We start from the raw sequence: 27569 nt of genomic DNA on the forward strand, positions 1-27569 counted from the left end.
TGCAGCAGTCACACAGATGGGGGGGGCAAATATTAGCTGCGGAGGTGATGGGTGCAGGCTAGAAATATACAAAAATAGTTTACCGAAAATATGATATAATGGAGCCTGCCACATCCAGCAAACGCCCCCATACAGCGACCTCCGCTGGGGACAAGCGTCAGAACAGAAATGCCTTTTGGTAGACTACAAGTGGAGAGCCAGAAGCTGTAAATGTCCCAGAAGGTGCGGGGGGCGCCCAACCCCGATTGAAATCTCACGAGCAGCGGATGATGGGGGTCCCATACCGAGCGGCAGGGAATGTCCGGCATGTCACACCGCGCAGCGTTATATAACCGGGATCCCCGGATGATGGGGTCCCATACCGAGCGGCAGGGAAAGTCCGGCATGTGACGTCACACCGAGGAGGTACGACAGACGAAGAAAACACTGCGCTGGTGGACTCATGAGGCATCTGCAGCGTGTTACGCCAAAACACGCAGGGAAAGTCCGGCATGTGACGTCACACCGAGGAGGTGCGACAGACGAAGAAAACACTGCGCTGGTGGACTCATGAGGCATCTGCAGAGTGTGACGCCAAAACACGCAGGGACACGAACTCACCAAAAACTCATCGTGGACGCACAGGCGAATTGTTAAATCTTATGAAAAGTGACGGATCTTTCCTCCTCCTTTCTAATCTATTCTCACCTGTTCTCCTCCTCATTATCGCGTCCTTCAGCCTCTGCAGCTTCTCCTCCGCTCGTCTTCTGTCCACCGCGAGACGTCTGTCGTAGTCTGATTTCTTCTCCTCGTCGCTGATGAGGAATAAATCTTCGGCTTTTTCCCTGATACTCGGCTGATTGTTCTGGATTTGGGTTTTCTGGCGATCACCGCTGTCATCCAGATCATCTATCACCACAAAGACGTTCTCCTTCCCTGTACAGAAAGTGAAGATCCCCGGTCACCACCATCACACATCTCACCACCATCACACACCTCACCACCATCACACATCTCACCACCATCACACACCTCACCACCATCACACACCTCACCACCATCACACACCTCACCACCACACACATCCACCATCATCACACAACTCACCACCATCACACACCTCACCACCATCACACATCCCACCACCATCACACACCTCACCACCATCACACACCTCACCACCATCACACACCTCACCACCATCACACATCTCACCACCATCACACATCTCACCACCATCACACACCTCACCACCATCACACATCTCACCACCATCACACACTCACCACCATCACACACCTCACCACCATCACACATCTCACCACCATCACACACCTCACCACCATCACACACCTCACCACCATCACACACCTCACCACCATCACACATCTCACCACCACACACACCTCACCACCATCACACACCTCACCACCACACACATCTCACCACCATCATACACCTCACCACCATCACACACCTCACCACCATCACACACCTCACCACCATCACACACTCACCACCATCACACACCTCACCACCATCACACACCTCACCACCATCACACACCTCACCACCATCACACACCTCACCACCATCACACACCTCACCACCATCACACATCTCACCACCATCACACATCTCACCACCATCACACACCCACCACCACACACACCTCACCACCATCACACACCTCACCACCATCACACACCTCACCACCATCACACACTCACCACCATCACACACCTCACCACCATCACACACCTCACCACCATCACACACCTCACCACCACCACACCCACCACCACACACCCACCACCATCACACACCTCACCACCATCACACACCTCACCACCATCACACACCTCACCACCATCACACACCTCACCACCATCACACACCTCACCACCATCACACACCTCACCACCATCACACACCTCACCCACCATCACACACCCACCACCCCCACACACCCACCACCCACACCCCCACCCATCACACACCTCACCACCATCACACACCCACCACCACACACACCACCACCATCACACACCCACCACCATCACACATCTCACCACCATCACACATCTCACCACCAACACACACCTCACCACCATCACACACCTCACCACCACACACACCTCACCACCATCACACACCTCACCACCACACACACCTCACCACCACCACACACCTCACCACCATCACACACCCACCACCATCACACACCTCACCACCATCACACATCTCACCACCATCACACACCCACCACCATCACACACCCACCACCATCACACACCTCACCACCACACACACCTCACCACCATCACACACCTCACCACCATCACACACCCACCACCACACACACCCCACCACCACACACCCCACCACCCACACCACCCACCACCCCCCACACTCACCACCATCACACACCCCACCACCACACACACCGCACCACCACACACCCCACCACCACACACACCCCACCACCATCACACACCTCACCACCATCACACACCCCACCACCACCACACACCACCACCATCACACACCCACCCACCCACACACCCCCACCCCACACCCCACCACCCCACACACCCCACCACCACCACACACCCCACCACCCACACACCCCCACCACCACACACACCCACCACCACACCCACCCACCACCACACACACCCACCACCCCACACCACCCACCACCACACACACCTCACCACCACACACATCCACCACCACACACACCCACCACCATCACACACCTCACCACCACACACACCCACCACCACACACACCCACCACCACACACACCCACCACCATCACACACCTCACCACCATCACACACCTCACCACCATCACACACCCACCACCACACACACCACACCCCACACACACCTCACCACCACACACACCTCACCACCATCACACACCCACCACCATCACACACCCACCACCACACACACCTCACCACCATCACACACCTCACCCCCACCCCACACCCACCACCACACACACCTCACCACCATCACACACCTCACCACCATCACACACCTCACCACCACACACACCTCACCCACCATCCACACACCTCACCACCATCACACACCTCACCACCATCACACACCACCACCACACACACCTCACCACCACACACACCTCACCACCATCACACACCTCACCACCATCACACATCTCACCACCATCACACACCTCACCACCATCACACACCTCACCACCATCACACACCTCACCACCATCACACATCTCACCACCATCACACATCTCACCACCATCACACACCTCACCACCATCACACACCTCACCACCATCACACATCTCACCACCATCACACATCTCACCACCATCACACATCTCACCACCATCACACACCTCACCACCATCACACACCTCACCACCATCACACACCTCACCACCATCACACACCTCACCACCATCACACATCTCACCACCATCACACACCTCACCACCATCACACACCTCACCACCATCACACACCTCACCACCATCACACATCTCACCACCATCATACATCTCACCACCATCACACATCTCACCACCATCACACACCTCACCACCATCACACACCTCACCACCATCACACACCTCACCACCATCACACACCTCACCACCATCACACACCTCACCACCATCACACATCTCACCACCATCACACATCTCACCACCATCACACATCTCACCACCATCACACACCTCACCACCATCACACACCTCACCACCATCACACACCTCACCACCATCACACACCTCACCACCATCACACACCTCACCACCATCACACACCTCACCACCATCATACATCTCACCACCATCACACATCTCACCACCATCACACACCTCACCACCATCACACACCTCACCACCATCACACACCTCACCACCATCACACACCTCACCACCATCACACATCTCACCACCATCATACATCTCACCACCATCACACATCTCACCACCATCATACACCTCACCACCATCACACATCTCACCACCATCACACATCTCACCACCATCACACATCTCACCACCATCACACACCTCACCACCATCACACACCTCACCACCATCACACACCTCACCACCATCACACATCTCACCACCATCACACACCTCACCACCATCACACACCTCACCACCATCACACACCTCACCACCATCACACACCTCACCACCATCACACATCTCACCACCATCACACATCCACCACCATCATACATCTCACCACCATCATACATCTCACCACCATCACACATCTCACCACCATCATACACCCACCACCACACATCTCACCACCATCACACACCTCACCACCATCACACACCTCACCACCATCACACACCTCACCACCACACACACCTCACCACCATCACACACCTCACCACCATCACACACCTCACCACCATCACACATCTCACCACCATCACACACCTCACCACCATCACACACCTCACCACCATCACACACCTCACCACCATCACACATCTCACCACCATCAACATCTCACCACCATCACACATCTCACCACCATCACACATCTCACCACCATCATACACCTCACCACCATCACACACCTCACCACCATCACACATCTCACCACCATCATACACCTCACCACCATCACACACCTCACCACCATTCACACATCTCACCACCATCATACACCTCACCACCATCACACACCTCACCACCATCACACATCTCACCACCATCATACACCTCACCACCATCACACACCTCACCACCATCACACATCTCACCACCATCATACACCTCACCACCATCACACATCTCACCACCATCACACATCTCACCACCATCATACACCTCACCACCATCACACACCTCACCACCATCACACATCTCACCACCATCACACATCTCACCACCATCATACATCTCACCACCATCACACACCTCACCACCATCATACATCTCACCACCATCACACACCTCACCACCATCACACACCTCACCACCATCAAACACCTCACCACCATCACACATCTCACCACCATCACACATCTCACCACCATCACACACCTCACCACCATCACACACCTCACCACCATCACACACCTCACCACCATCACACACCTCACCACCATCACACATCTCACCACCATCACACACCTCACCACCATCAAACACCTCACCACCATCACACATCTCACCACCATCACACATCTCACCACCATCACACACCTCACCACCATCACACACCTCACCACCATCACACACCTCACCACCATCACACATCTCACCACCATCACACACCTCACCACCATCACACATCTCACCACCATCACACACCTCACCACCATCACACACCTCACCACCATCACACATCTCACCACCATCACACATCTCACCACCATCACACACCTCACCACCATCACACACCTCACCACCATCATACACCTCACCATCACACATCTCCCCGGTCACCACCATCACACATTTCACCACCATCACACACCTCACCACCATCACACACCTCACCACCATCATACACCTCACCACCATCACACATCTCACCGGTCACCACCATCACACACCTCACCACCATCATACACCTCACCAGTCACCACCATCACACACCTCACCACCATCATACACCTCACCACCATCACACATCTCACCACCATCACACACCTCACCACCATCACACATCTCCCCACCATCACACATCTCACCACCATCACACACCTCACCACCATCATACATCTCACCATCACACATCTCCCCGGTCACCACCATCACACATCTCACCACCATCATACATCTCACCATCACACATCTCCCCGGTCACCACCATCACACATCTCATCACCATCACACATCTCACCACCATCACACACCTCACCACCATCATACATCTCACCATCACACACCTCACCACCATCATACATCTCACCGGTCACCACCATCACACACCTCACCACCATCACACATCTCACCACCATCATACATCTCACCACCATCACACATCTCACCACCATCACACACCTCACCACCATCACACACCTCACCACCATCACACATCTCACCACCATTACACATCTCACCACCATCACACACCTCACCACCATCACACACCTCACCACCATCACACATCTCACCACCATCACACATCTCACCACCATCACACACCTCACCACCATCACACACCTCACCACCATCACACATCTCACCACCATCACACACCTCACCACCATCACACATCTCACCACCATCACACACCTCACCACCATCATACACCTCACCACCATCACACATCTCACCGGTCACCACCATCACACACCTCACCACCATCATACACCTCACCAGTCACCACCATCACACACCTCACCACCATCATACACCTCACCACCATCACACACCTCACCACCATCACACACCTCACCACCATCACACATCTCACCACCATCACACACCTCACCACCATCACACATCTCCCCACCATCACACATCTCACCACCATCACACACCTCACCACCATCACACACCTCACCACCATCACACATCTCACCACCATCACACATCTCACCACCATCACACACCTCACCACCATCACACACCTCACCACCATCACACATCTCACCACCATCACACACCTCACCACCATCACACATCTCACCACCATCACACACCTCACCACCATCATACACCTCACCACCATCAGACATCTCACCGGTCACCACCATCACACACCTCACCACCATCATACACCTCACCACCATCACACACCTCACCACCATCACACACCTCACCACCATCACACATCTCACCACCATCACACACCTCACCACCATCACACATCTCCCCACCATCACACATCTCACCACCATCACACACCTCACCACCATCACACACCTCACCACCATCACACATCTCACCACCATCACACATCTCACCACCATCACACACCTCACCACCATCACACACCTCACCACCATCACACATCTCACCACCATCACACACCTCACCACCATCACACATCTCACCACCATCACACACCTCACCACCATCATACACCTCACCACCATCAGACATCTCACCGGTCACCACCATCACACACCTCACCACCATCATACACCTCACCAGTCACCACCATCACACACCTCACCACCATCATACACCTCACCACCATCACACACCTCACCACCATCACACACCTCACCACCATCACACATCTCACCACCATCACACAATTCACCACCATCACACATCTCCCCACCATCACACATCTCACCACCATCACACACCTCACCACCATCATACATCTCACCATCACACATCTCCCCGGTCACCACCATCACACATCTCACCACCATCATACATCTCACCATCACACATCTCCCCGGTCACCACCATCACACATCTTATCACCATCACACATCTCACCACCATCACACACCTCACCACCATCATACATCTCACCATCACACACCTCACCACCATCATACATCTCACCGGTCACCACCATCACACACCTCACCACCATCACACACCTCACCACCATCACACACCTCACCACCATCACACACCTCACCACCATCATATATCTCACCACCATCATACACCTCACCACCATCACACACCTCACCACCATCACACACCTCACCACCATCACACATCTCACCGGTCACCACCATCACACACCTCACCACCATCATACACCTCACCACCATCATATATCTCACCACCATCATACACCTCACCACCATCACACACCTCACCACCATCACACACCTCACCACCATCACACACCTCACCACCATCATATATCTCACCACCATCATACACCTCACCACCATCACACACCTCACCACCATCACACATCTCACCGGTCACCACCATCACACACCTCACCACCATCATATATCTCACCACCATCATACACCTCACCACCATCATATATCTCACCACCATCACACACCTCACCACCATCATACACCTCACCAGTCACCACCATCACACATCTCACCACCATCATACACCTCACCACCATCACACACCTCACCACCATCACACACCTCACCACCATCACACATCTCACCACCATCACACACCTCACCACCATCACACACCTCACCACCATCACACACCTCACCACCATCACACATCTCACCACCATCACACACCTCACCACCATCATACATCTCACCACCATCACACACCTCACCACCATCACACATCTCACCACCATCACACACCTCACGACCATCACACACCTCACCACCATCACACACCTCACCACCATCACACACCTCACCACCATCACACATCTCACCACCATCACACACCTCACCACCATCACACATCTCACCACCATCACACACCTCACGACCATCACACACCTCACCACCATCACACACCTCACCACCATCACACACCTTACCACCATCACACACCTCACCACCATCATACATCTCACCACCATCATACATCTCACCGGTCACCACCATCACACACCTCACCACCATCATACATCTCACCATCACACATCTCCCCGGTCTCCACCATCACACATCTCACCACCATCATACATCTCACCATCACACATCTCCCCGGTCACCACCATCACACATCTCATCACCATCACACATCTCACCACCATCACACACCTCACCACCATCATACATCTCACCATCACACACCTCACCACCATCATACATCTCACCGGTCACCACCATCACACACCTCACCACCATCACACACCTCACCACCATCACACACCTCACCACCATCACACATCTCACCACCATCACACACCTCACCACCATCACACACCTCACCACCATCACACACCTCACCACCATCACACACCTCACCACCATCATACATCTCACCATCACACATCTCACTGGTCACCACCATCACACACCTCACCACCATCATACATCTCACCGGTCACCACCATCACACACCTCACCACCATCATACATCTCACCATCACACATCTCACTGGTCACCACCATCACACATCTCACCACCATCACACACCTCACCACCATCACACACCTCACCACCATCACACACCTCACCACCATCACACACCTCACCACCATCATACATCTCACCATCACACATCTCACTGGTCACCACCATCACACACCTCACCACCATCATACATCTCACCGGTCACCACCATCACACACCTCACCACCATCACACATCTCACCACCATCACACACCTCACGACCATCACACACCTCACCACCATCACACACCTCACCACCATCACACATCTCACCACCATCACACACCTCACCACCATCACACATCTCACCACCATCACACACCTCACGACCATCACACACCTCACCACCATCACACACCTCACCACCATCACACACCTTACCACCATCACACACCTCACCACCATCATACATCTCACCACCATCATACATCTCACCGGTCACCACCATCACACACCTCACCACCATCATACATCTCACCATCACACATCTCCCCGGTCTCCACCATCACACATCTCACCACCATCATACATCTCACCATCACACATCTCCCCGGTCACCACCATCACACATCTCATCACCATCACACATCTCACCACCATCACACACCTCACCACCATCATACATCTCACCATCACACACCTCACCACCATCATACATCTCACCGGTCACCACCATCACACACCTCACCACCATCACACACCTCACCACCATCACACACCTCACCACCATCATACATCTCACCATCACACATCTCACCACCATCACACACCTCACCACCATCACACACCTCACCACCATCACACACCTCACCACCATCACACACCTCACCACCATCACACACCTCACCACCATCATACATCTCACCATCACACATCTCACTGGTCACCACCATCACACACCTCACCACCATCATACATCTCACCGGTCACCACCATCACACACCTCACCACCATCATACATCTCACCATCACACATCTCACTGGTCACCACCATCACACATCTCACCACCATCACACACCTCACCACCATCACACACCTCACCACCATCACACACCTCACCACCATCACACACCTCACCACCATCATACATCTCACCATCACACATCTCACTGGTCACCACCATCACACACCTCACCACCATCATACATCTCACCGATCACCACCATCACACACCTCACCACCATCATACATCTCACCGGTCACCACCATCACACACCTCACCACCATCATACATCTTACCATCACACATCTCACTGGTCACCACCATCACACATCTCACCACCATCATACATCTCACCGATCACCACCATTAATGCGGAAGGAAGGAGGTGGGCGGGATGTTCATTCCGCTCATCTCCGCCCCTCCGCTTTGATTGGGCGGCCGCTTAGTGACGTCGCTGTGACGCCGAGCGAACCGCACCCTTAGAAAGGAGACGGTTCGCCAGTCACAGCGACGGCGCCAAGCAGGTAAGTACGTGTGACGCTGCCGTAACGTTAATGTTCGCTACGGCAGCGATCTTCACATATCGCCATAACGATAGGGGCGGGTGCTATCACACTCGCCATCGCTAGCATCGGCGAGCGATGTCGCAGCATGTAAAGCCACCCTTACTGGTCACTAACATCACACATCTCACCAATCACCACCATTAAACATCTCACTGGTCACTAATGTACCGCCCCGCGGGCTCGGCTGCGACCGCCGAGACTCTCGGATCCGTGCTCGTACTGCGGGTGGTGGCTCGAGCTTCTCACGGACCCGGGGGTCACGTCGCTCTGCAAGAGAGTTGGCGCTACACGCGGGGATTTGGGTGTTTGGTTTGGGATGATAGTTCGTGACGCCACCCACGGGTTGTGGTGATTATGGACACCACCTCTGTGGTGAAGGCATGGGGGCTCCTGGGAGCGGTGTAATGATGCAGCTAGGTGTTGACTCCTCCGTGAGTAGGGGGTGTTGGTCCCGGGGCCCGGTAGGTGAGGGCCGGGGTGCAGGGTGAAGTGTTGCGGTGCAGTGCGGTGCGGTGCCTGATGGCACTGGTGTACTCACTTTGACACAAGACACTGGAGTCTCTGGTAAACCAAACAGAGTGATGAACGGGGCCCGCAGCCGTCTGCAGCTTCTCCCAGACTAGGTTGGTGATGTCCGCCTTTCTCCTGCACCTCTGTGTGTAAATGTTTGACTCCTGTGCCTAGACACCGGTAGTCCGCTCCCCGACTTGTATATGCCGTAGGAGCCCGTTTGCCCACAGACGCTGGCCCTTTGGGTCTCTATGCCTTGGCGGTGGCGTTACCCTGTATGGTTGGGCTGTTGTCTTCTAATGGGTCTTGTGTGGGATAGGTCCTTGAGTCCAGCCCGCAATCAGTTGATTCGACTCGGCCCTGTCGGTTCAGGGCTTTGTGCTGGGTCTGAGTACCCTGCCTGGTGCTCCGGTATCCAGTTGGCTCCCCGGTTCGGTTCCGGCGGGCCACTACCCTGTCCCGGTCCCTTACGGTTCCGCCGGTTGTTTTCCCGGTATCCTGCAGGCGGCCACCTTCGTCTGCCTCCTTGCCAATGGTAACTGGGCTCCAACCCAGCCACCGGAGTAGTCTATTGCAGGCCTGAGCGTAGGTCTGCCTGTGGACTCAACCTTCCTCCTTCACTGTCAAAACTACTCTCTGCTTCAACTTGAACTTGACTCCTCTAGAGCCTGAGCTTGACTACCTAGGTTCCCACCTCCAGGCCTGTGAACTCATCGGTGGGCGGAGCCAACCGCCTCGCTCCGCCCCCCCTGGTGTGGACATCAAACCTGGAGGGTGGTGACAAGGGTTTTGGGTTGGCTGGTGTTACCTAACCTGGAGGAGGGTGTGGTGTTGTATGTGACTACCTGTGACGACCTGGATAGTCCAGGGCCTCACACTAACATCACACATCTCACCGATCACCAACATCACACATCTCACCGATCACCACCATCAAACATCTCACCGGTCACTAACATCACACATCTCACCGATCACCACCATCAAACATCTCACCGGTCACTAACATCACACATGTTACCGATCACCACCATCAAACATCTCACCGGTCACTAACATCACACATCTCACCGATCACCACCATCAAACATCTCACCGGTCACTAACATCACACATCTCACCGATCACCACCATCAAACATCTCACCGGTCACTAACATCACACATCTCACCGATCACCACCATCACACATCTCACCGATCACCACCATCACACATCTCACCGGTCACTAACATCACACATCGCACCGATCACCACCATCAAACATCTCACCGGTCACTAACATCACACATGTCACCGATCACCACCATCAAACATCTCACCGATCACCAACATCACACATCTCACCGATCACCAACATCACACATCTCACCGATCACCACCATCACACATCTCACCGATCACCAACATCACACATCTCACCGATCACCACCATCACACATCTCACCGATCACCAACATCCCACATCTCACCGATCACTACCATCACACATCTCACCGATCACCACCATCACACATCTCACCGATGACCAACATCACACATCTCACCGATCACCACCATCACACATCTCACCGATAACCAACATCACACATCTCACCGATCACTACCATCACACATCTCACCGATCACCACCATCACACATCTCACCGATCACTACCATCACACATCTCACCGATCAGCAACATCACACATCTCACCAGTCACCACCATCACACATCTCACTGATCACCACCATCACACATCTCACTGATAACCAACATCACACATCTCACCGATCACTACCATCACACATCTCACCGATCACCACCATCACACATCTCACCGATCACCAACATCACACATCTCACCGATCACCACCATCACACATCTCACCGATCACCACCATCACACCGATCACAACCATCACACATCTCACCGATCACCACCATCACACATCTCACCGATCACCACCATCACACATCTCACCAATCACCACCATCACACATCTCACCGATCACCACCATCACACATCTCACCAATCACCACCATCAGACATCTCATCGGTCAACATAATCACACATTTCACCGGTCACCACCATCTCACTGGTCACCACAATAACACAACTCACCGATCACCACCATCACACCGGACATATTTATACATCATACATGAGACATCTCCCTCCTGCACACAACCCTCCATCTCTTACCCAGTCTGGAGTGGAGGTGATCCAGCTCCTCATCATACAGAGCGTCCGGTATATCGGTCACGTTGATTCTCCCTCGGTTCTTGCTGTGATAGAGGATCCCGAGTTTGCAGTGAGACACATCATTGCAGAATTGGGAGAATCGGCTGTTGCGGATATGACAGGACCGGACCTCACAGTCAGGTGATGTGACCGCGGTCACCAGCCAGGAATACTGACTCTCCGCATCTCTGGAGAAAATCCCAAAGATGAGTTTATTTTCCTGAAAAGGAAAGAAAAATACAGAAGAATCTGGGAATAAGGACACTTATTTTTTTACAGATTTATGCAAGAACGGCAAAAGCCGAGAGAGGCGCAATAGACCATGATGATGTATCAAAATAATCGAAAAGGGAGACGGGGGTAATATTCTATAGGGTACCTAATCAGCGTAAAATACAGAACCGCCACCTAAGATACGCCACTGATGAAGGCTGAAAACACCTGGGATGGTGCCGCCCCGGAGGGAGCGTCCGGATAATCATGGGTATCGAGATTCACATCTTCTGGCTGCGCACACTATCGATGCTCCTCACGAGACCTGCACAGTTCTGTGCACCGATGTAGAGGAGCTTTGTCCTTGTTCACACTGTTACTTATGCTACCATCTGAGCCGTACATGGTTAACTGTGTTTTTTCTCCAGATAAGTTTGTTAAAGAAGCTAAACAAATGCAAAGTTTAAGAAAAATATTGTGTTTTCCCAAAAATAAGACAGGGTTTTCTATTATTTTTAACTGTGAAAGATGCTCTAGAGCTTATTTTCAGAGGGTGTCCTATATTTTCCCATAAACAACAATCCACATTTATTCATGAACAATAAAAATCCACATTTATTCCAAACTAATCGTCATCACATTCTGGAACATGAACATTCCGTGCTCCTCCCATCACTGGTCGATGCACATTATCTGATCTGCTGTTCTTGTGGTCTAGTCTTATAGTGGTGGGTACAGACCATAATTAGAAAGGTTTAAATTACCTGCTTATATTTATTATTCTGTATGTACGGCTAAGTTTACCCCCAAAAGAAAGCAGACACCCCCTAAAAGAATCGCCTTTACCAGGCACCAAGCAATTAGAATTGGCAAGTGAATGGGCTCTCATATACAGATCTGCGTCGCTGTCAGGCTCCCCTGCGTTCTACAGCAGTTGGCTCCCCCTGGTGACTGGAAGCAGTATCAGTGATACTGGTACCCGATCTGTTTGTGAGAGCTGTAGTGCATCTGGACTGGCGAGGGACCTGACAGCGACGCAGATCTCTGTGTGAGAGCCCATCCACCATTGTCAACTGTGATTGTTTGAGGACTGGTGACTGCTTATTATTAGAGTGGGGCATTTCATTATATAGCCCCATCATATTCTGCAGCACTTTATAGACATTATCATCATTGTCTCCATCGGGGCTCACAATCTAAATTCCCTTTGTCCTTGGAGTGTGGGAGGAAACTGAAGGTAACCCAGGAAAACAAACGGAGAACAAACAAACTCCTTGCAGATATTGTCCTTGGGGTAATTTGAACCCAGGACCCCTGCGCCTCAAAATAACAGTAGTGTTACAGATTGGCTATGCTGTCCCCCTTGATCTTATATACTATTCCCAGGAAAAAAAAGCAGATGTAGTTACCAATACCTGGTCCCGATATTAATTCCCTGTGTGTCGCCCTGGACAAGCCAGGGGACACAGGTCACACACCACCACACCCCACATCCCAGGTAGGAACACCAAAGCTAACCAAAAATCCTTGTTGCCTTCCTCCAGAGGCTGATGATTCACACCAGGGGGTGGGCCAGGCGGTTGGCTCCGCCCACCGAGGAGTTCACAGCCCTGGAGGCGGGAAGAACCAGGCAGATAAGCTAGGGGAGTGAAGGAGTAAACAGCTAAGATGAGCTAAGGAAGTGGAAGGAGTGGAGGAGTAGCCCAGACAGGGCTAAAGTAAACAGCTAAGTGAAAGTGAAGGAAGAAAAGTAGTAAAGGAGGACAGCAAGAGTGGTGACAGAACAGAAAGAGCGTGCAAAAGCCTGAAGTAGTCCAGCTGTGTGCAGGACAGGTCAGCAAGGTCAGCAACGGCGGTGACTGTCTGAAGGGGGACCGTTTGGAAGTTCCTGGAAGGACCCCGTAGGCTGTGTGCCCGGTGGTCTGGAGCAGTGTTCCGAAGGACAGTCAGCACCAGGGCAGGGGCCTCTCGGACCCCGGCAAGGCTAGGAGTCGCCCGAATTTGCCGAATCCGTCAGTGAAGGGGACGTAGATCCCCCAACAACCAAGTCCCGATTGAAGGCAACAGCCCAGCCAGTGTAAGAGAGACACCGCCACCGCCAAGGCACCAGTTTCTTAGGGCCAGCGCCTGCGGGCAAAGAGTAGAGCTCCCCCGGTCCAGCTTGAAGCCGGGGAGCGGGTTACCGGTGGGGACCCATCGCAACCAGCAAGTACACCAAGGTGCTAGGAAAAGGGACATCACCGTCACCTACCGGGAGAGCAAGTGCAGCCGTCCGTGGGACCGTCTTACCAGCCGTTTGGTTTACCGTAAAAACTGTGTCAACGTCTCAGGCTGAGTGAGTACCACAGTGCCGCAAGGCACAGCGCTGCCCCCGCGTCCCTGCGCCCACCAGGCCCTGCATCTCCCAAACCATCACGGGGCCCCGGGATCACTAACCCCTACCCACGGAGGGGCAACACAACACCTGGCTGTTCCGCATCACCATCCCCGGGATCCCCATCCAGAGCAGCGGTGGTGAAATCACCACAACCGTGGGTGGCGTCACGGACAATAAACTATCCCCACACCCAACAACCCCCTTTCACTCACGGGCGAGGAGTGCCGCTCGAGAACCCCTGGGATCCGGCCTACAGCTCGAGCCACCACTGAGCAGCGGCCGCCGGACCCGAGCAGAAGGGGGTGAGCGTAGTGTGCTGACACCCTCCTCCCCGCCCGCGACACCTGCAGAGTGCAAGAATGCATGATAAAAGGTGGAGGCAGCACTCATGTGGACTATTGGGCCACAGCTATTTATCCATTAATTCTCCTCTGCCTACATAAAGACAATGTTACAAAGCATTGGACAACCCCTATAAGGCTATGTTCACATTACATTGACCTCCTGATGAAGATTGCGAAACGCGTGTGGGGGTGTTCCATTTCACATTATGACCTCAGGTAATTTCTTTTTAGATGCTGCCATTTCTGGCTTTTAGGTTTAGTATATCACTATGATCCTGGGGGTTTTTACAGCTGCTCCACAGGTCAGATATAATCAGACTCATCAGGAATCCAAGGCAGAACGTTGTGAATGTCTTGATTGATCCGATCTGTTGGGGGCACCTTTGTTTAATCAATTTATTGATTAGATTCAATCTTTTACTATATGTGGGTGTCTAGTATACTGATATATATTGAAACATCTGTATACTGATTTTATATATATATATATATATATATATATATATATATATACACACACTGCTCAAAATAAAGGGAACTTAACCAACACAATGCACCTCCATCACTCACTCCTGTGAAATCCGCCATCCAGCTTTGAAGCCGCGCTGATTGTGAGCCAATGTCTCTTGCGCAAATTGAACAGATAACAGGTAGAGATGATCGGCAATTAGCAGGACGCCCCTATAAAGGAGCAGTGCAGGTGGTGACCGCAGACCATTTCTCTGTTCTCATCCTTTTTGGCTGTTGTTTTGATCACTTTTGCATGTTGTCATTGCTCTCACCCCTAGAGGTAGCATAAGGAGGTGTCTACAATCCACAGAGGTTGCTCAGGTTGAGTAGCTCATCCAGGATATCACATCAATGTGAGCTGTGGCAAGAAGGGTCGCTGTGTCTGTAAACACAGTGTCCAGAGAATGGAGCAGATACCAGGAGACAGGCCAGTACACCAATAGATGTGGAGGGGGCAACAATAGAGCAGCAGGACCGCTACCTCCTCCTCTGTGCAAGTAGGAACAGGAGAAGCACTGCCAGAGCCCTGCAAAATGACCTCCATCAGGAAACTAATATCCATGTGTCTACTCAAACTGTCAGAAACCGACTCCATGAGGGTGGTATGAGGTCCTGACATTCACAGGTGGGTGTTGCGGTTACAGCACAACACTATGCAGTATGACTGGCATTTTCCAGGCAGCACCAAGATTGGCAGATGAGACATTGGCGCCCTGTGCTCTTCACGGATGAGAGCAGGTTCACACTGGGCACATGTGACAGAGTCTGGAGATGCCATGCAGAACGTTCTACTGCCTAGAACATCCTCCAACATGACCGGTTTGGCAGTGGGTAAGTAATGGTGTGGGGTGGCATTTGTTTGGTGGGCCGCACATGTGCAAACATGAAGGCCCCCTGACTGACATTAGGTACTGAGATCCTCGGACGCATTGTGAGACCATATACAGGTGCAAGGGGCCCTGGGCTCCTTCTGATGTATGACAATACTAGGCCTCATGTGTGTCAGCAGTTTCTGCATGATTAAGGCATTGATGCTATGGACTGGCCTGCCCGTTCCCCAGACCTGAATCCAATCAAGCACATCTGAGACATCATGTGTCGTTCCATCCAAAAAACGCTATATTGCACCACAGACTGTCCAGGAGGTTATCGATGCTTTAATCGTGGTCTGGGAGGAGATCCCTCAGGAGAACATCGTCAGGAGCATGCCCAGACGTTGTAGGGACTGAAAGGACATACAGACACATGGAGGCCACACACACTGCTGAGCCTCATCAGGAGCATGCCCAGGCGTTGTAGGGACTGGAGGACATACAGACACATGGAGGCCACACACACTGCTGAGCCTCATCAGGAGCATGCCCAGGCGTTGTAGGGAGGTCATACGGGCACATGGAGGCCACACACCCTGATAAGCCTTATCAGGAGCATGCCCAGGCATTGTAGGGACTGGAGGACATACAGGCATGTGGAGGCCACACACCCTGATAAGCCTTATCAGGAGCATGCCCAGGCATTGTAGGGACTGGAGGACATACAGGCATGTGGAGGCCACACACCCTGATAAGCCTTATCAGGAGCATGCCCAGGCATTGTAGGGACTGGAGGACATACAGGCACATGGAGGCCACACACACTGCTGAGCCTCATCAGGAGCATGCCCAGACATTGTAGGGACTGGAGGACATACAGGCACGTGGAGGCCACACACACTGCTGAGCCTCATCAGGAGCATGCCCAGGCATTGTAGGGACTGGAGGACATACAGGCACGTGGAGGCCACACACACTGCTGAGCCTCATCAGGAGCATGCCCAGACATTGTAGGGACTGGAGGACATACAGGCATGTGGAGGCCACACACACTGATAAGCCTTATCAGGAGCATGCCCAGACATTGTAGGGACTGGAGGACATACAGGCATGTGGAGGCCACACACACTGCTGAGCCTCATCAGGAGCATGCCCAGACATTGTAGGGACTGGAGGACATACAGGCATGTGGAGGCCACACACACTGATAAGCCTTATCAGGAGCATGCCCAGGCATTGTAGGGACTGGAGGACATACAGGCACGTGGAGGCCACACACACTGCTGAGCCTCATCAGGAGCATGCCCAGACATTGTAGGGACTGGAGGACATACAGGCACGTGGAGGCCACACACACTGCTGAGCCTCATCAGGAGCATGCCCAGGCATTGTAGGGACTGGAGGACATACAGGCATGTGGAGGCCACACACACTGATAAGCCTTATCAGGAGCATGCCCAGACATTGTAGGGACTGGAGGACATACAGGCATGTGGAGGCCACACACACTGCTGAGCCTTATCAGGAGCATGCCCAGGCATTGTAGGGACTGGAGGACATACAGGCATGTGGAGGCCACACACACTGCTGAGCCTCATCAGGAGCATGCCCAGGCATTGTAGGGACTGGAGGACATACAGGCATGTGGAGGCCACACACACTGTAGACCCTGACTTCCTGCTCTTGAAGCATTTCCATGTCACATGGTGTGTTGCTCTAAACTCGCCAAGTGTAATGCAGGCATCAGACGCTGTTCAGACCAGACTCTGACACTCCACATTGTGGTTTCTCTGGTGCTTCTGAGGTGCACAGGTAGGCTTCGGCGTCGACCAGCTGTATGCTCATTAGTGATCGGACTAGCAGGCGTTCATTTCTGCTAGGCTGCTGGTTACCTTTTCGATCACAAGTTGCAGGAGACCTATCACAGGTACTCAACCTGCTTTTTAAGATGAAGGAAATTGTCTTCCTTTGCCGACTATATTTTTCTATTACACCGGTCCGTATGCTGTTGTTTTCCAGTCTGGTGGTTTACCGCATGTTGGTTGGTGTGCTGTGGATTACCTCCTGTCGTCAGATTATTTCCTCCCTGCTCTTTGTTTTCCTCCTTGTTGTCCAATAACTCAGTGTGAGGTGCTGTGTGATAGGAGTTTTGGTTTCCCCTGTTTGTCTATCACTGTTGGTGTTTACACGCTCCTGTCTCGCCCCCCACCCCCCGAGGTAAGGAGTTAGGGGGTACTAGATAAAGGCTGGTTAGGAGCAGGCATGGAAGGCGGCCCAGACATCATCACCTTCAGATGTATGACTAGGATCAGTAACAGATAGGGCCCCCCTAGCCTGAGGGCCAGTTTATGAGCCCCATTCCCCGTTATCCCATTACACCTGTGACATTTCACTGAAGTTGGATCGGTCTGTAATTTGATTTTTCACTTTGATTTTGAGTATCATTCCACATCCAGACCTCCATCCAGACCTCCATCCAGACCTCCATCCAGACCTCCATCCAGACCTCCATCCAGACCTCCATCCAGACCTCCATCCAGACCTCCATTCAGACCTCCATTCAGACCCCCATCCAGACCTCCATCCAGACCTCCGTCCAGACCCCCATCCAGACCCCCATCCAGACCTCCATCCAGACCCCCATCCAGACCTCCATCCAGACCCCCATCCAGACCTCCATCCAGACCCCCATCCAGACCCCCATCCAGACCTCCATCCAGACCTCCGTCCAGACCCCCATCCAGACCCCCATCCAGACCCCCATCCAGACCTCCATCCAGACCTCCGTCCAGACCTCCATCCAGACCTCCGTCCAGACCCCCATCCAGACCCCCATCCAGACCCCCATCCAGACCCCCATCCAGACCTCCATCCAGACCTCCGTCCAGACCCCCATCCAGACCCCCATCCAGACCCCCATCCAGACCTCCTTTCAGACCTCCATTCAGACCTCCGTCCAGACCTCCATCCAGACCTCCGTCCAGACCCCCATCCAGACCCCCATCCAGACCGCCATCCAGACCTCCATCCAGACCTCCATCCAGACCTCCGTCCAGACCTCCATCCAGACCTCCATCCAGACCTCCATCCAGACCTCCATGCAGACCTCCAGGGGATATTAATTTGATTTACGTTGATCAGTTGTATGTTTTATTCTTCTTAACACATTCCACTATGTAATGAATAAAGATTTGAAACTGGAAAGTTTCATTCTGAGATCTAGGATGGGGTGTGGGGATTTTAGTGTTCCCTATATTTTTTGAGTAGTATATGAATATATATATATATATATATATATATATATATATATAGTGAGATAACGACCACCAATGTGGTAAATGGTGGCTATATGTCGCAGTGGAGAAGGTCGCTGCGATATTAAACTGAAGAGGTTGCTATGGGACTTGTAGTTCCTCAAAGGCTTGTTTCTGCATATAAGGGTCAGGTTCCCTTTAATAATGCCTGTGTGCTGTGCAGGTGTGGGAATTACAGACCTCCACCTGTGGGTGTGTCCAGTCTGATTTAGGAGACTCCGTGTGTGTTCTGCAGAGTGTGAGAGCAGAGCAGGGAGCTCTGGATGTATCAGCCTGTGCGGAGGCTGAACACGGGGCTCTGGAATTCAGTCTGGGTTTAGACTGGAAGTAGTGTGCACCAGGCTGGTTAGTGCGGTGGCTCCTGGACCAAAGCTCTCCTGGAGTGGAGAGACAGACAGGAGTCTGCAGAGTGTCTCTGGGTGCTTGGAAGGAGCCACAGCAAGTGTTGTTCCCTGGCAGGAGCCAGTGTGTACAGGCGCCACACTTCCGATAGAGACTGTATTGCACTGGAAGCCCGCGGTATGTGGTTGTGCTGTGTTTTTGCCTTAAGCCAGGAGATGCCTGTTATGTTTAATGTTTGCCGTTTATGACAAGTTTTTAATGAACGGCTGAAATTTTTATAAAAAGACTGTAGATGTGTTGCTGAAGCTACCTCACCCCGCTGTAAGCGAGTTGAACCCCCAGGTTGCGGGGTGCAACGTTACAATATACAGTCAGGGCCAGAAATATTTGGACAGTGACACAAGTTTTGTTATTTTAGCTGTTTACAAAAACATGTTCAGAAATACAATTCTATATATAATATGGGCTGAAAGTGCACACTCCCAGCTGCAATATGAGAGTTTTCACATCCAAATCGGAGAAAGGGTTTAGGAGTCATAGCTCTGTAATGCATAGCCTCCTCTTTTTCAAGGGACCAAAAGTAATTGGACAAGGGACTCTAAGGGCTGCAATTAACTCTGAAGGCATCTCCCTCGTTAACCTGTAATCAATGAAGTAGTTAAAAGGTCTGGGGTTGATTACAGGTGTGTGGTTTTGCATTTGGAAGCTGTTGCTGTGACCAGACAACATGCGGTCTAAGGAACTCTCAATTGAGGTGAAGCAGAACATCCTGAGGCTGAAAAAAAAGAAAAAATCCATCAGAGAGATAGCAGACATGCTTGGAGTAGCAAAATCAACAGTCGGGTACATTCTGAGAAAAAAGGAATTGACTGGTGAGCTTGGGAACTCAAAAAGGCCTGGGCGTCCACGGATGACAACAGTGGTGGATGATCGCCGCATACTTTCTTTGGTGAAGAAGAACCCGTTCACAACATCAACTGAAGTCCAGAACACTCTCAGTGAAGTAGGTGTATCTGTCTCTAAGTCACCAGTAAAGAGAAGACTCCATGAAAGTAAATACAAAGGGTTCACATCTAGATGCAAACCATTCATCAATTCCAAAAATAGACAGGCCAGAGTTACATTTGCTGAAAAACACCTCATGAAGCCAGCTCAGTTCTGGAAAAGTATTCTATGGACAGATGAGACCAAGATCAACCTGTACCAGAATGATGGGAAGAAAAAAGTTTGGAGAAGAAAGGGAACGGCACATGATCCAAGGCACACCACACCCTCTGTAAAACATGGTGGAGGCAACGTGATGGCATGGGCATGCATGGCTTTCAATGGCACTGGGTCACTTGTGTTTATTGATGACATAACAGCAGACAAGAGTAGCCGGATGAATTCTGAAGTGTACCGGGATATACTTTCAGCCCAGATTCAGACAAATGCCGCAAAGTTGATCGGACGGCGCTTCATAGTACAGATGGACAATGACCCCAAGCATACAGCCAAAGCTACCCAGGAGTTCATGAGTGCAAAAAAGTGGAACATTCTGCAATGGCCAAGTCAATCACCAGATCTTAACCCAACTGAGCATGCATTTCACTTGCTCAAATCCAGACTTAAGACGGAAAGACCCACAAACAAGCAAGACCTGAAGGCTGCGGCTGTAAAGGCCTGGCAAAGCATTAAGAAGGAGGAAACCCAGCGTTTGGTGATGTCCATGGGTTCCAGACTTAAGGCAGTGATTGCCTCCAAAGGATTCGCAACAAAATATTGAAAATAAAAATATTTTGTTTGGGTTTGGTTTATTTGTCCAATTACTTTTGACCTCCTAAAATGTGGAGTGTTTGTAAAGAAATGTGACAATTCCTACAATTACTATCAGATATTTTTGTTCAAACCTTCAAATTAAACGTTACAATCTGCACTTGAATTCTGTTGTAGAGGTTTCATTTCAAATCCAATGTGGTGGCATGCAGAGCCCAACTCGCCAAAATTGTGTCACTGGCCAAAGATTTCTGGACCTAACTGTATACATTTATAAATGTTGTCTCCCCGGCTTTCTCACTACCACTCCACCCAGCCCTCTGTTTGTCTCCCCACCACACTACTCTGCCCTTACAACCAAAGAGAAACAGGGGCAACGCAGTCATGAGTCACCAAGGGACCACTAAATCACAGGTCAGTATACCAACTTTTGCAAAAGTATCAAAAAGTGTTTATTCAAATATAGTGCATAGCAAAAGAGGAAATATTCAATACACATTAACAGAAGCATGAACACTGATCAGGCTAAAATAGTATCACAGATGAAAACACGGGTCAACGGACCACATGGGGGGTGCAGATGTACTCATATCATTAAAAAGGCTCCTCAGAGTTGTTGTCGCACAAGTCATAGTAACCCATATATACACTAGCAGCGATCATGTGCACGAAAAAGGGGGCATTACAGCACATGTCCATGGTGACGGGCACAGTAACCTTCAATTACCCACCGCTCTGAGGGGCCCAAAATTACATGCAGAGAAAGACCAGCCAAGGAGTGGGTCAAAATTAGCTGGAAGCACTCTCATCAAGGCACTCACCCATAAGTGTCCGTTGAGACCGAGGAAAACGTGCCCCCACGAGGGCACGTTTTCCTCGGTCTCTACGGACACTTATGGGTGAGTGCCTTGATGAGAGTGCTTCCAGCTAATTTTGACCAACTCCTTGGCTGGTCTTTCTCTGCATGTAACTTTGGGCCCCTCAGAGCGGTGGGTAATTGAAGGTTACTGTGCCCGTCACCATGGACATGTGCTGTAATGCCCCCTTTTTCGTGCACATGATCCCTGGGTTACTATGACTTGTGCGACAACAACTCTGAGGAGCCTTTTTAATGATATGAGTACATCTGCACCCCCCATGTGGTCCGTTGACCCGTGTTTTCATCTGTGATACTATTTTAGCCTGATCAGTGTTCATGCTTCTGTTAATGTGTATTGAATATTTCCTCTTTTGCTATGCACTATATTTGAATAAACACTTTTTGATACTTTTGCAAAAGTTGGTATACTGACCTGTGATTTAGTGGTCCCTTGGTGACTCATGACTGCGTTGCCCCTGTTTGTCTTTGGTTGTGCTCATGTATACTGGGTGCAGTCTTATTAATATGACAAAATTGGTCATACATCTTGTCCTTCCTTGTTTGATTTATGACTACTCTGCCCTTAGGTCATCTTCCCGAACCCCCACTCTTAACTCGGGTCGTCTCCGCGGCACTCCAATCTGCCTTTGCCTTATCTTCCCACCACTCTAATCTGCCCACTTGTTGTCTCCATGTGTTGTCTCCCCGATATTTTGCTCTGTCCTTGAGCTGTCTCTCCTTCGTTCTGCTCTTCCCACAGTCTGTCTTCCAAGCGCTCCACTGTTTCCTCAGGCCATCATCCTGCTGCTCCACTCTGCCCTAATGCCATCTCCTCGCCATTCTACTCTGCCCTCAAGCCAATTCCCCAGCGCTCCGCTCTTCCCTTGGGCCATTTGCCTTTCGCTGTACTCTTTCCTCTGGCCATCTTGCTGAAGCTTCGCTCAGCATTCAGGCCGTCTCTCCTGAGCTCCACTCTGCTCAGCCACTAGGCATTCCACTCTTTCCTCAGGCCATCTCCTCTGTGCTCCGCACTGCCCTCAGGCCATCTCTCCGGCACTCTGCCCTGCCTTTGGGTCATCTTTCCAGTGTTCCACTCATCCCTTGAGCCATCTCCCTGGCACTTCGCTCTTCCCTTGAGCTATATCTCCAGTACTCTGCTCTTCCATCAGGCTGTCTCACCACGGTTTTGCTCTTCCCTCTAGTTCTCTCTCCAGTGGTCCACTCTGCCCCTAGATTGTCTCCTTAGCACTTCACTCTGCCCCTCCCCTTGGCACTTTGCTCTTTCTTCAAGCCATTTCCCCAGCGCTAAGCTCTTCCCTCGAGCCGCCTCCCGAGCACCCTGCTCTTCCCTTGGGACGTCTCCCTTCGGCTCCAGTCTTCCTTCTGGCTCTCTCGCTGAAAGGCCACTGTGCCCTCGGGCCATCTCCCAGGCATTCCACTTTTCCCTCTGGCTGTCTATCCTGCGCTAGGCTCTGCCTTTGGGTCATCTTCCCACCATTCCGCTTTTTCCCTATGCTCTCTCTCTGCCACTCCGCTCTGCTCTTGGACCATCTCCAAAGTTCTGGTTTTCTCCTCTGGCAGTCTGCCTGCAGCTCCACTCTTGGGCAGTCTCCCCGGCTTTCCATCTGGCTGTCTGTCTGACGCTCCGCTCTGTCATTGGGCCGTCTTTCCAACATTCCACTTTTATTTATGCTCCCCTTAGGCAAAGACACGTTGCAACATTGACCATCACAATATGGTTTGGACCAAGGACAAATTGGAGCTTTGAAAAGGGCTGCCTGTCTTCATAGTTAACTCTTTAAGGGAGTTTTTTTTCCATTCAACCTTCTGTGTCTATGTGCTTGGGTCTCTGTTTACAGGATGCAACAGTGTCATAATGTCTATAGCACATGTGACTTTTGTAGCCAATCACTTAGCTCTTTGGCCCATGGCCCATGATGACTTAGCTATTGTGCTATTGTGAGGAAATAGGGATATATTCTGTGCAATTAAGCCATATTCCTTTAGCCACCATCTTGTCAAGGTACGTAAGGCCTAAGGAAACTTCAATCAGTATGCTAATTAACTTGAGTAAATTGTCTGTTAGCAGTGGTCTGACCCAAGGCAAACTCCTATAATATGGAAATTAGATGAGCTGGTTAGTCCTTGAGAACAGTAAAGGGAAGGAAGACCCCCCTCTGTGATGCTGCAGAAGTAACAAACTAGAGGCATCCTGTACACCTGAGACAGACCGGCACCAGGAATAAATGTTTAATATCTCATGAGCCGTGCTTCCTATAAACATGTTAAGCAGAAATATCGCATCCAGACATCCCGACGATTCTAGCACATATTTTATATAGGTGTGGGACCTTTGTAGGTATCCCAAACTTGATATTGGCCAGTGGGGTACCAGCAGACTAATCATGTGTCCTATCATTGTGAAGATAAAATCATAACTGTAAATATGAAAGCATTGTCGTCCGCCTACGACATTCCCAGGCCAAGTTATGGCCAATAATCACTTTGGCATATTGTTTCAGACCCAGGACAGGGGTGAGGCAATACTCCCCTGTGAGGTCACTAGGTAGGAGGGGACATGGATTGTAGCCAGTTTGATAAACACAGTACGGACACTTTTTGGGTGTTCTTCTTCGGGTGGTCTCGTGTGGTGCACGTGGGGGAAGATCCAGGAACCGTGTGGTCACACAGCGCCCCCCTGTGTCCGCTAGGGAATAAGGTAATTGATACATCTGTATACCTGCTTGTGATCCATAACTTACCTGTAAATGTATTCTGATATATATTCTGTAAATTCCATATTGTATATATTGTACTTTCTAGTGTGCCTTAGTCCGATTAAAATATATAATTTAATCTTGGGCTGTTCTGTTATCTCGATCCTGAATTCCACGTCTGTGTGCTCGGCGTAATAGTTATCGTAATCGATTGGTGGCAGCGAGTTTATGCCAAGGATCATTGTGGGGCAACCAGTGAGACCTGGTGGAGGTTTAGATATATTCCGTCCGCAAAGGTCGGGGGAATATATACCTTACTCTCACCGGGAACCCTTCAATCATCAGCATAGTAGAATAGCGGCCTCCTTGCTTATTGTCGGGCACTTCCATAATTGGACTGACTATAAGAGGGGCGCTAGAGAGCGCGTCACGTACTCTGTGAGGAGGAAAAGGGGGGGTGTAACTTCCACTCCTTCCCCCTGTTCATGACATATTGGTGGCAGCGGTGGGATCGAGATAATGGTGTGTGTGAGTGTGAGACCCATACTCCCAGACACTAAAGACTGCCAGTCGCAGCTGTGGCTGCTGGAGTCTTAAGACCAGCTCAACACTAGAGTGTCAGAGTGCAGGTACTGTGAGGTGTGTGGAGGCATCAGGTGGCAGTTCTGTGTCAGTGACCAAAGTCTGCAAGAATGGCTGAGAGCACCAGGAGCAAAGCTAAAGAACTGGCCAATGCTATGGCCAGAGCCGAAGAGGTGGCGTGTTGTGTGCAGCGATGAGGAGGTTGTCCACGAGTCCTCCATGAGCCAGACGCAAGATAACAGCTCTGCAGAGGACATCGCACAACCTGGCAATTAAGGACACGGCGAGGAGGAGCCCACCCAAGGGTCCTCAAGGAGCCAGATGCCAGTCCTCCGCTCTGCAGTGGACAGCGAATCACCAGGCTCTGCAGCGGGTCGCTCATTACCTGGCTCTGCAGCGTGCCGCAGATCACCAGTTGCCAATCCACCGAGCCTGGCAGGCTCGGATGACCTTCTGCAAATGGCGATGGCCCTCCTCCAGTCTGGAGACCGGGAAGGC

At 51.4% G+C, this 27569-nt stretch overlaps 1 protein-coding gene across 1 annotated transcript in view; it reads right to left on the reverse strand.

Annotated features, from left to right (window-relative positions):
- The window catches only part of LOC142246833 (uncharacterized), a 129761-nt gene that overhangs the window by 51762 nt on the left and 50430 nt on the right, over window positions 1–27569 (reverse strand). Inside the window, exons 11-12 of the mRNA XM_075319882.1 lie at window positions 13208–13466; window positions 688–915 (exon numbers count right to left, since the gene is read on the reverse strand). Of these exons, the coding sequence (XP_075175997.1) occupies window positions 688–915; window positions 13208–13466 (487 nt within the window). The remainder of the gene's footprint in view (window positions 1–687; window positions 916–13207; window positions 13467–27569) is intronic.

The sequence above is a fragment of the Anomaloglossus baeobatrachus genome, chromosome 7, assembly GCF_048569485.1.
Source record: "Anomaloglossus baeobatrachus isolate aAnoBae1 chromosome 7, aAnoBae1.hap1, whole genome shotgun sequence".
Taxonomy (NCBI): Eukaryota; Metazoa; Chordata; class Amphibia; order Anura; family Aromobatidae; genus Anomaloglossus; species Anomaloglossus baeobatrachus.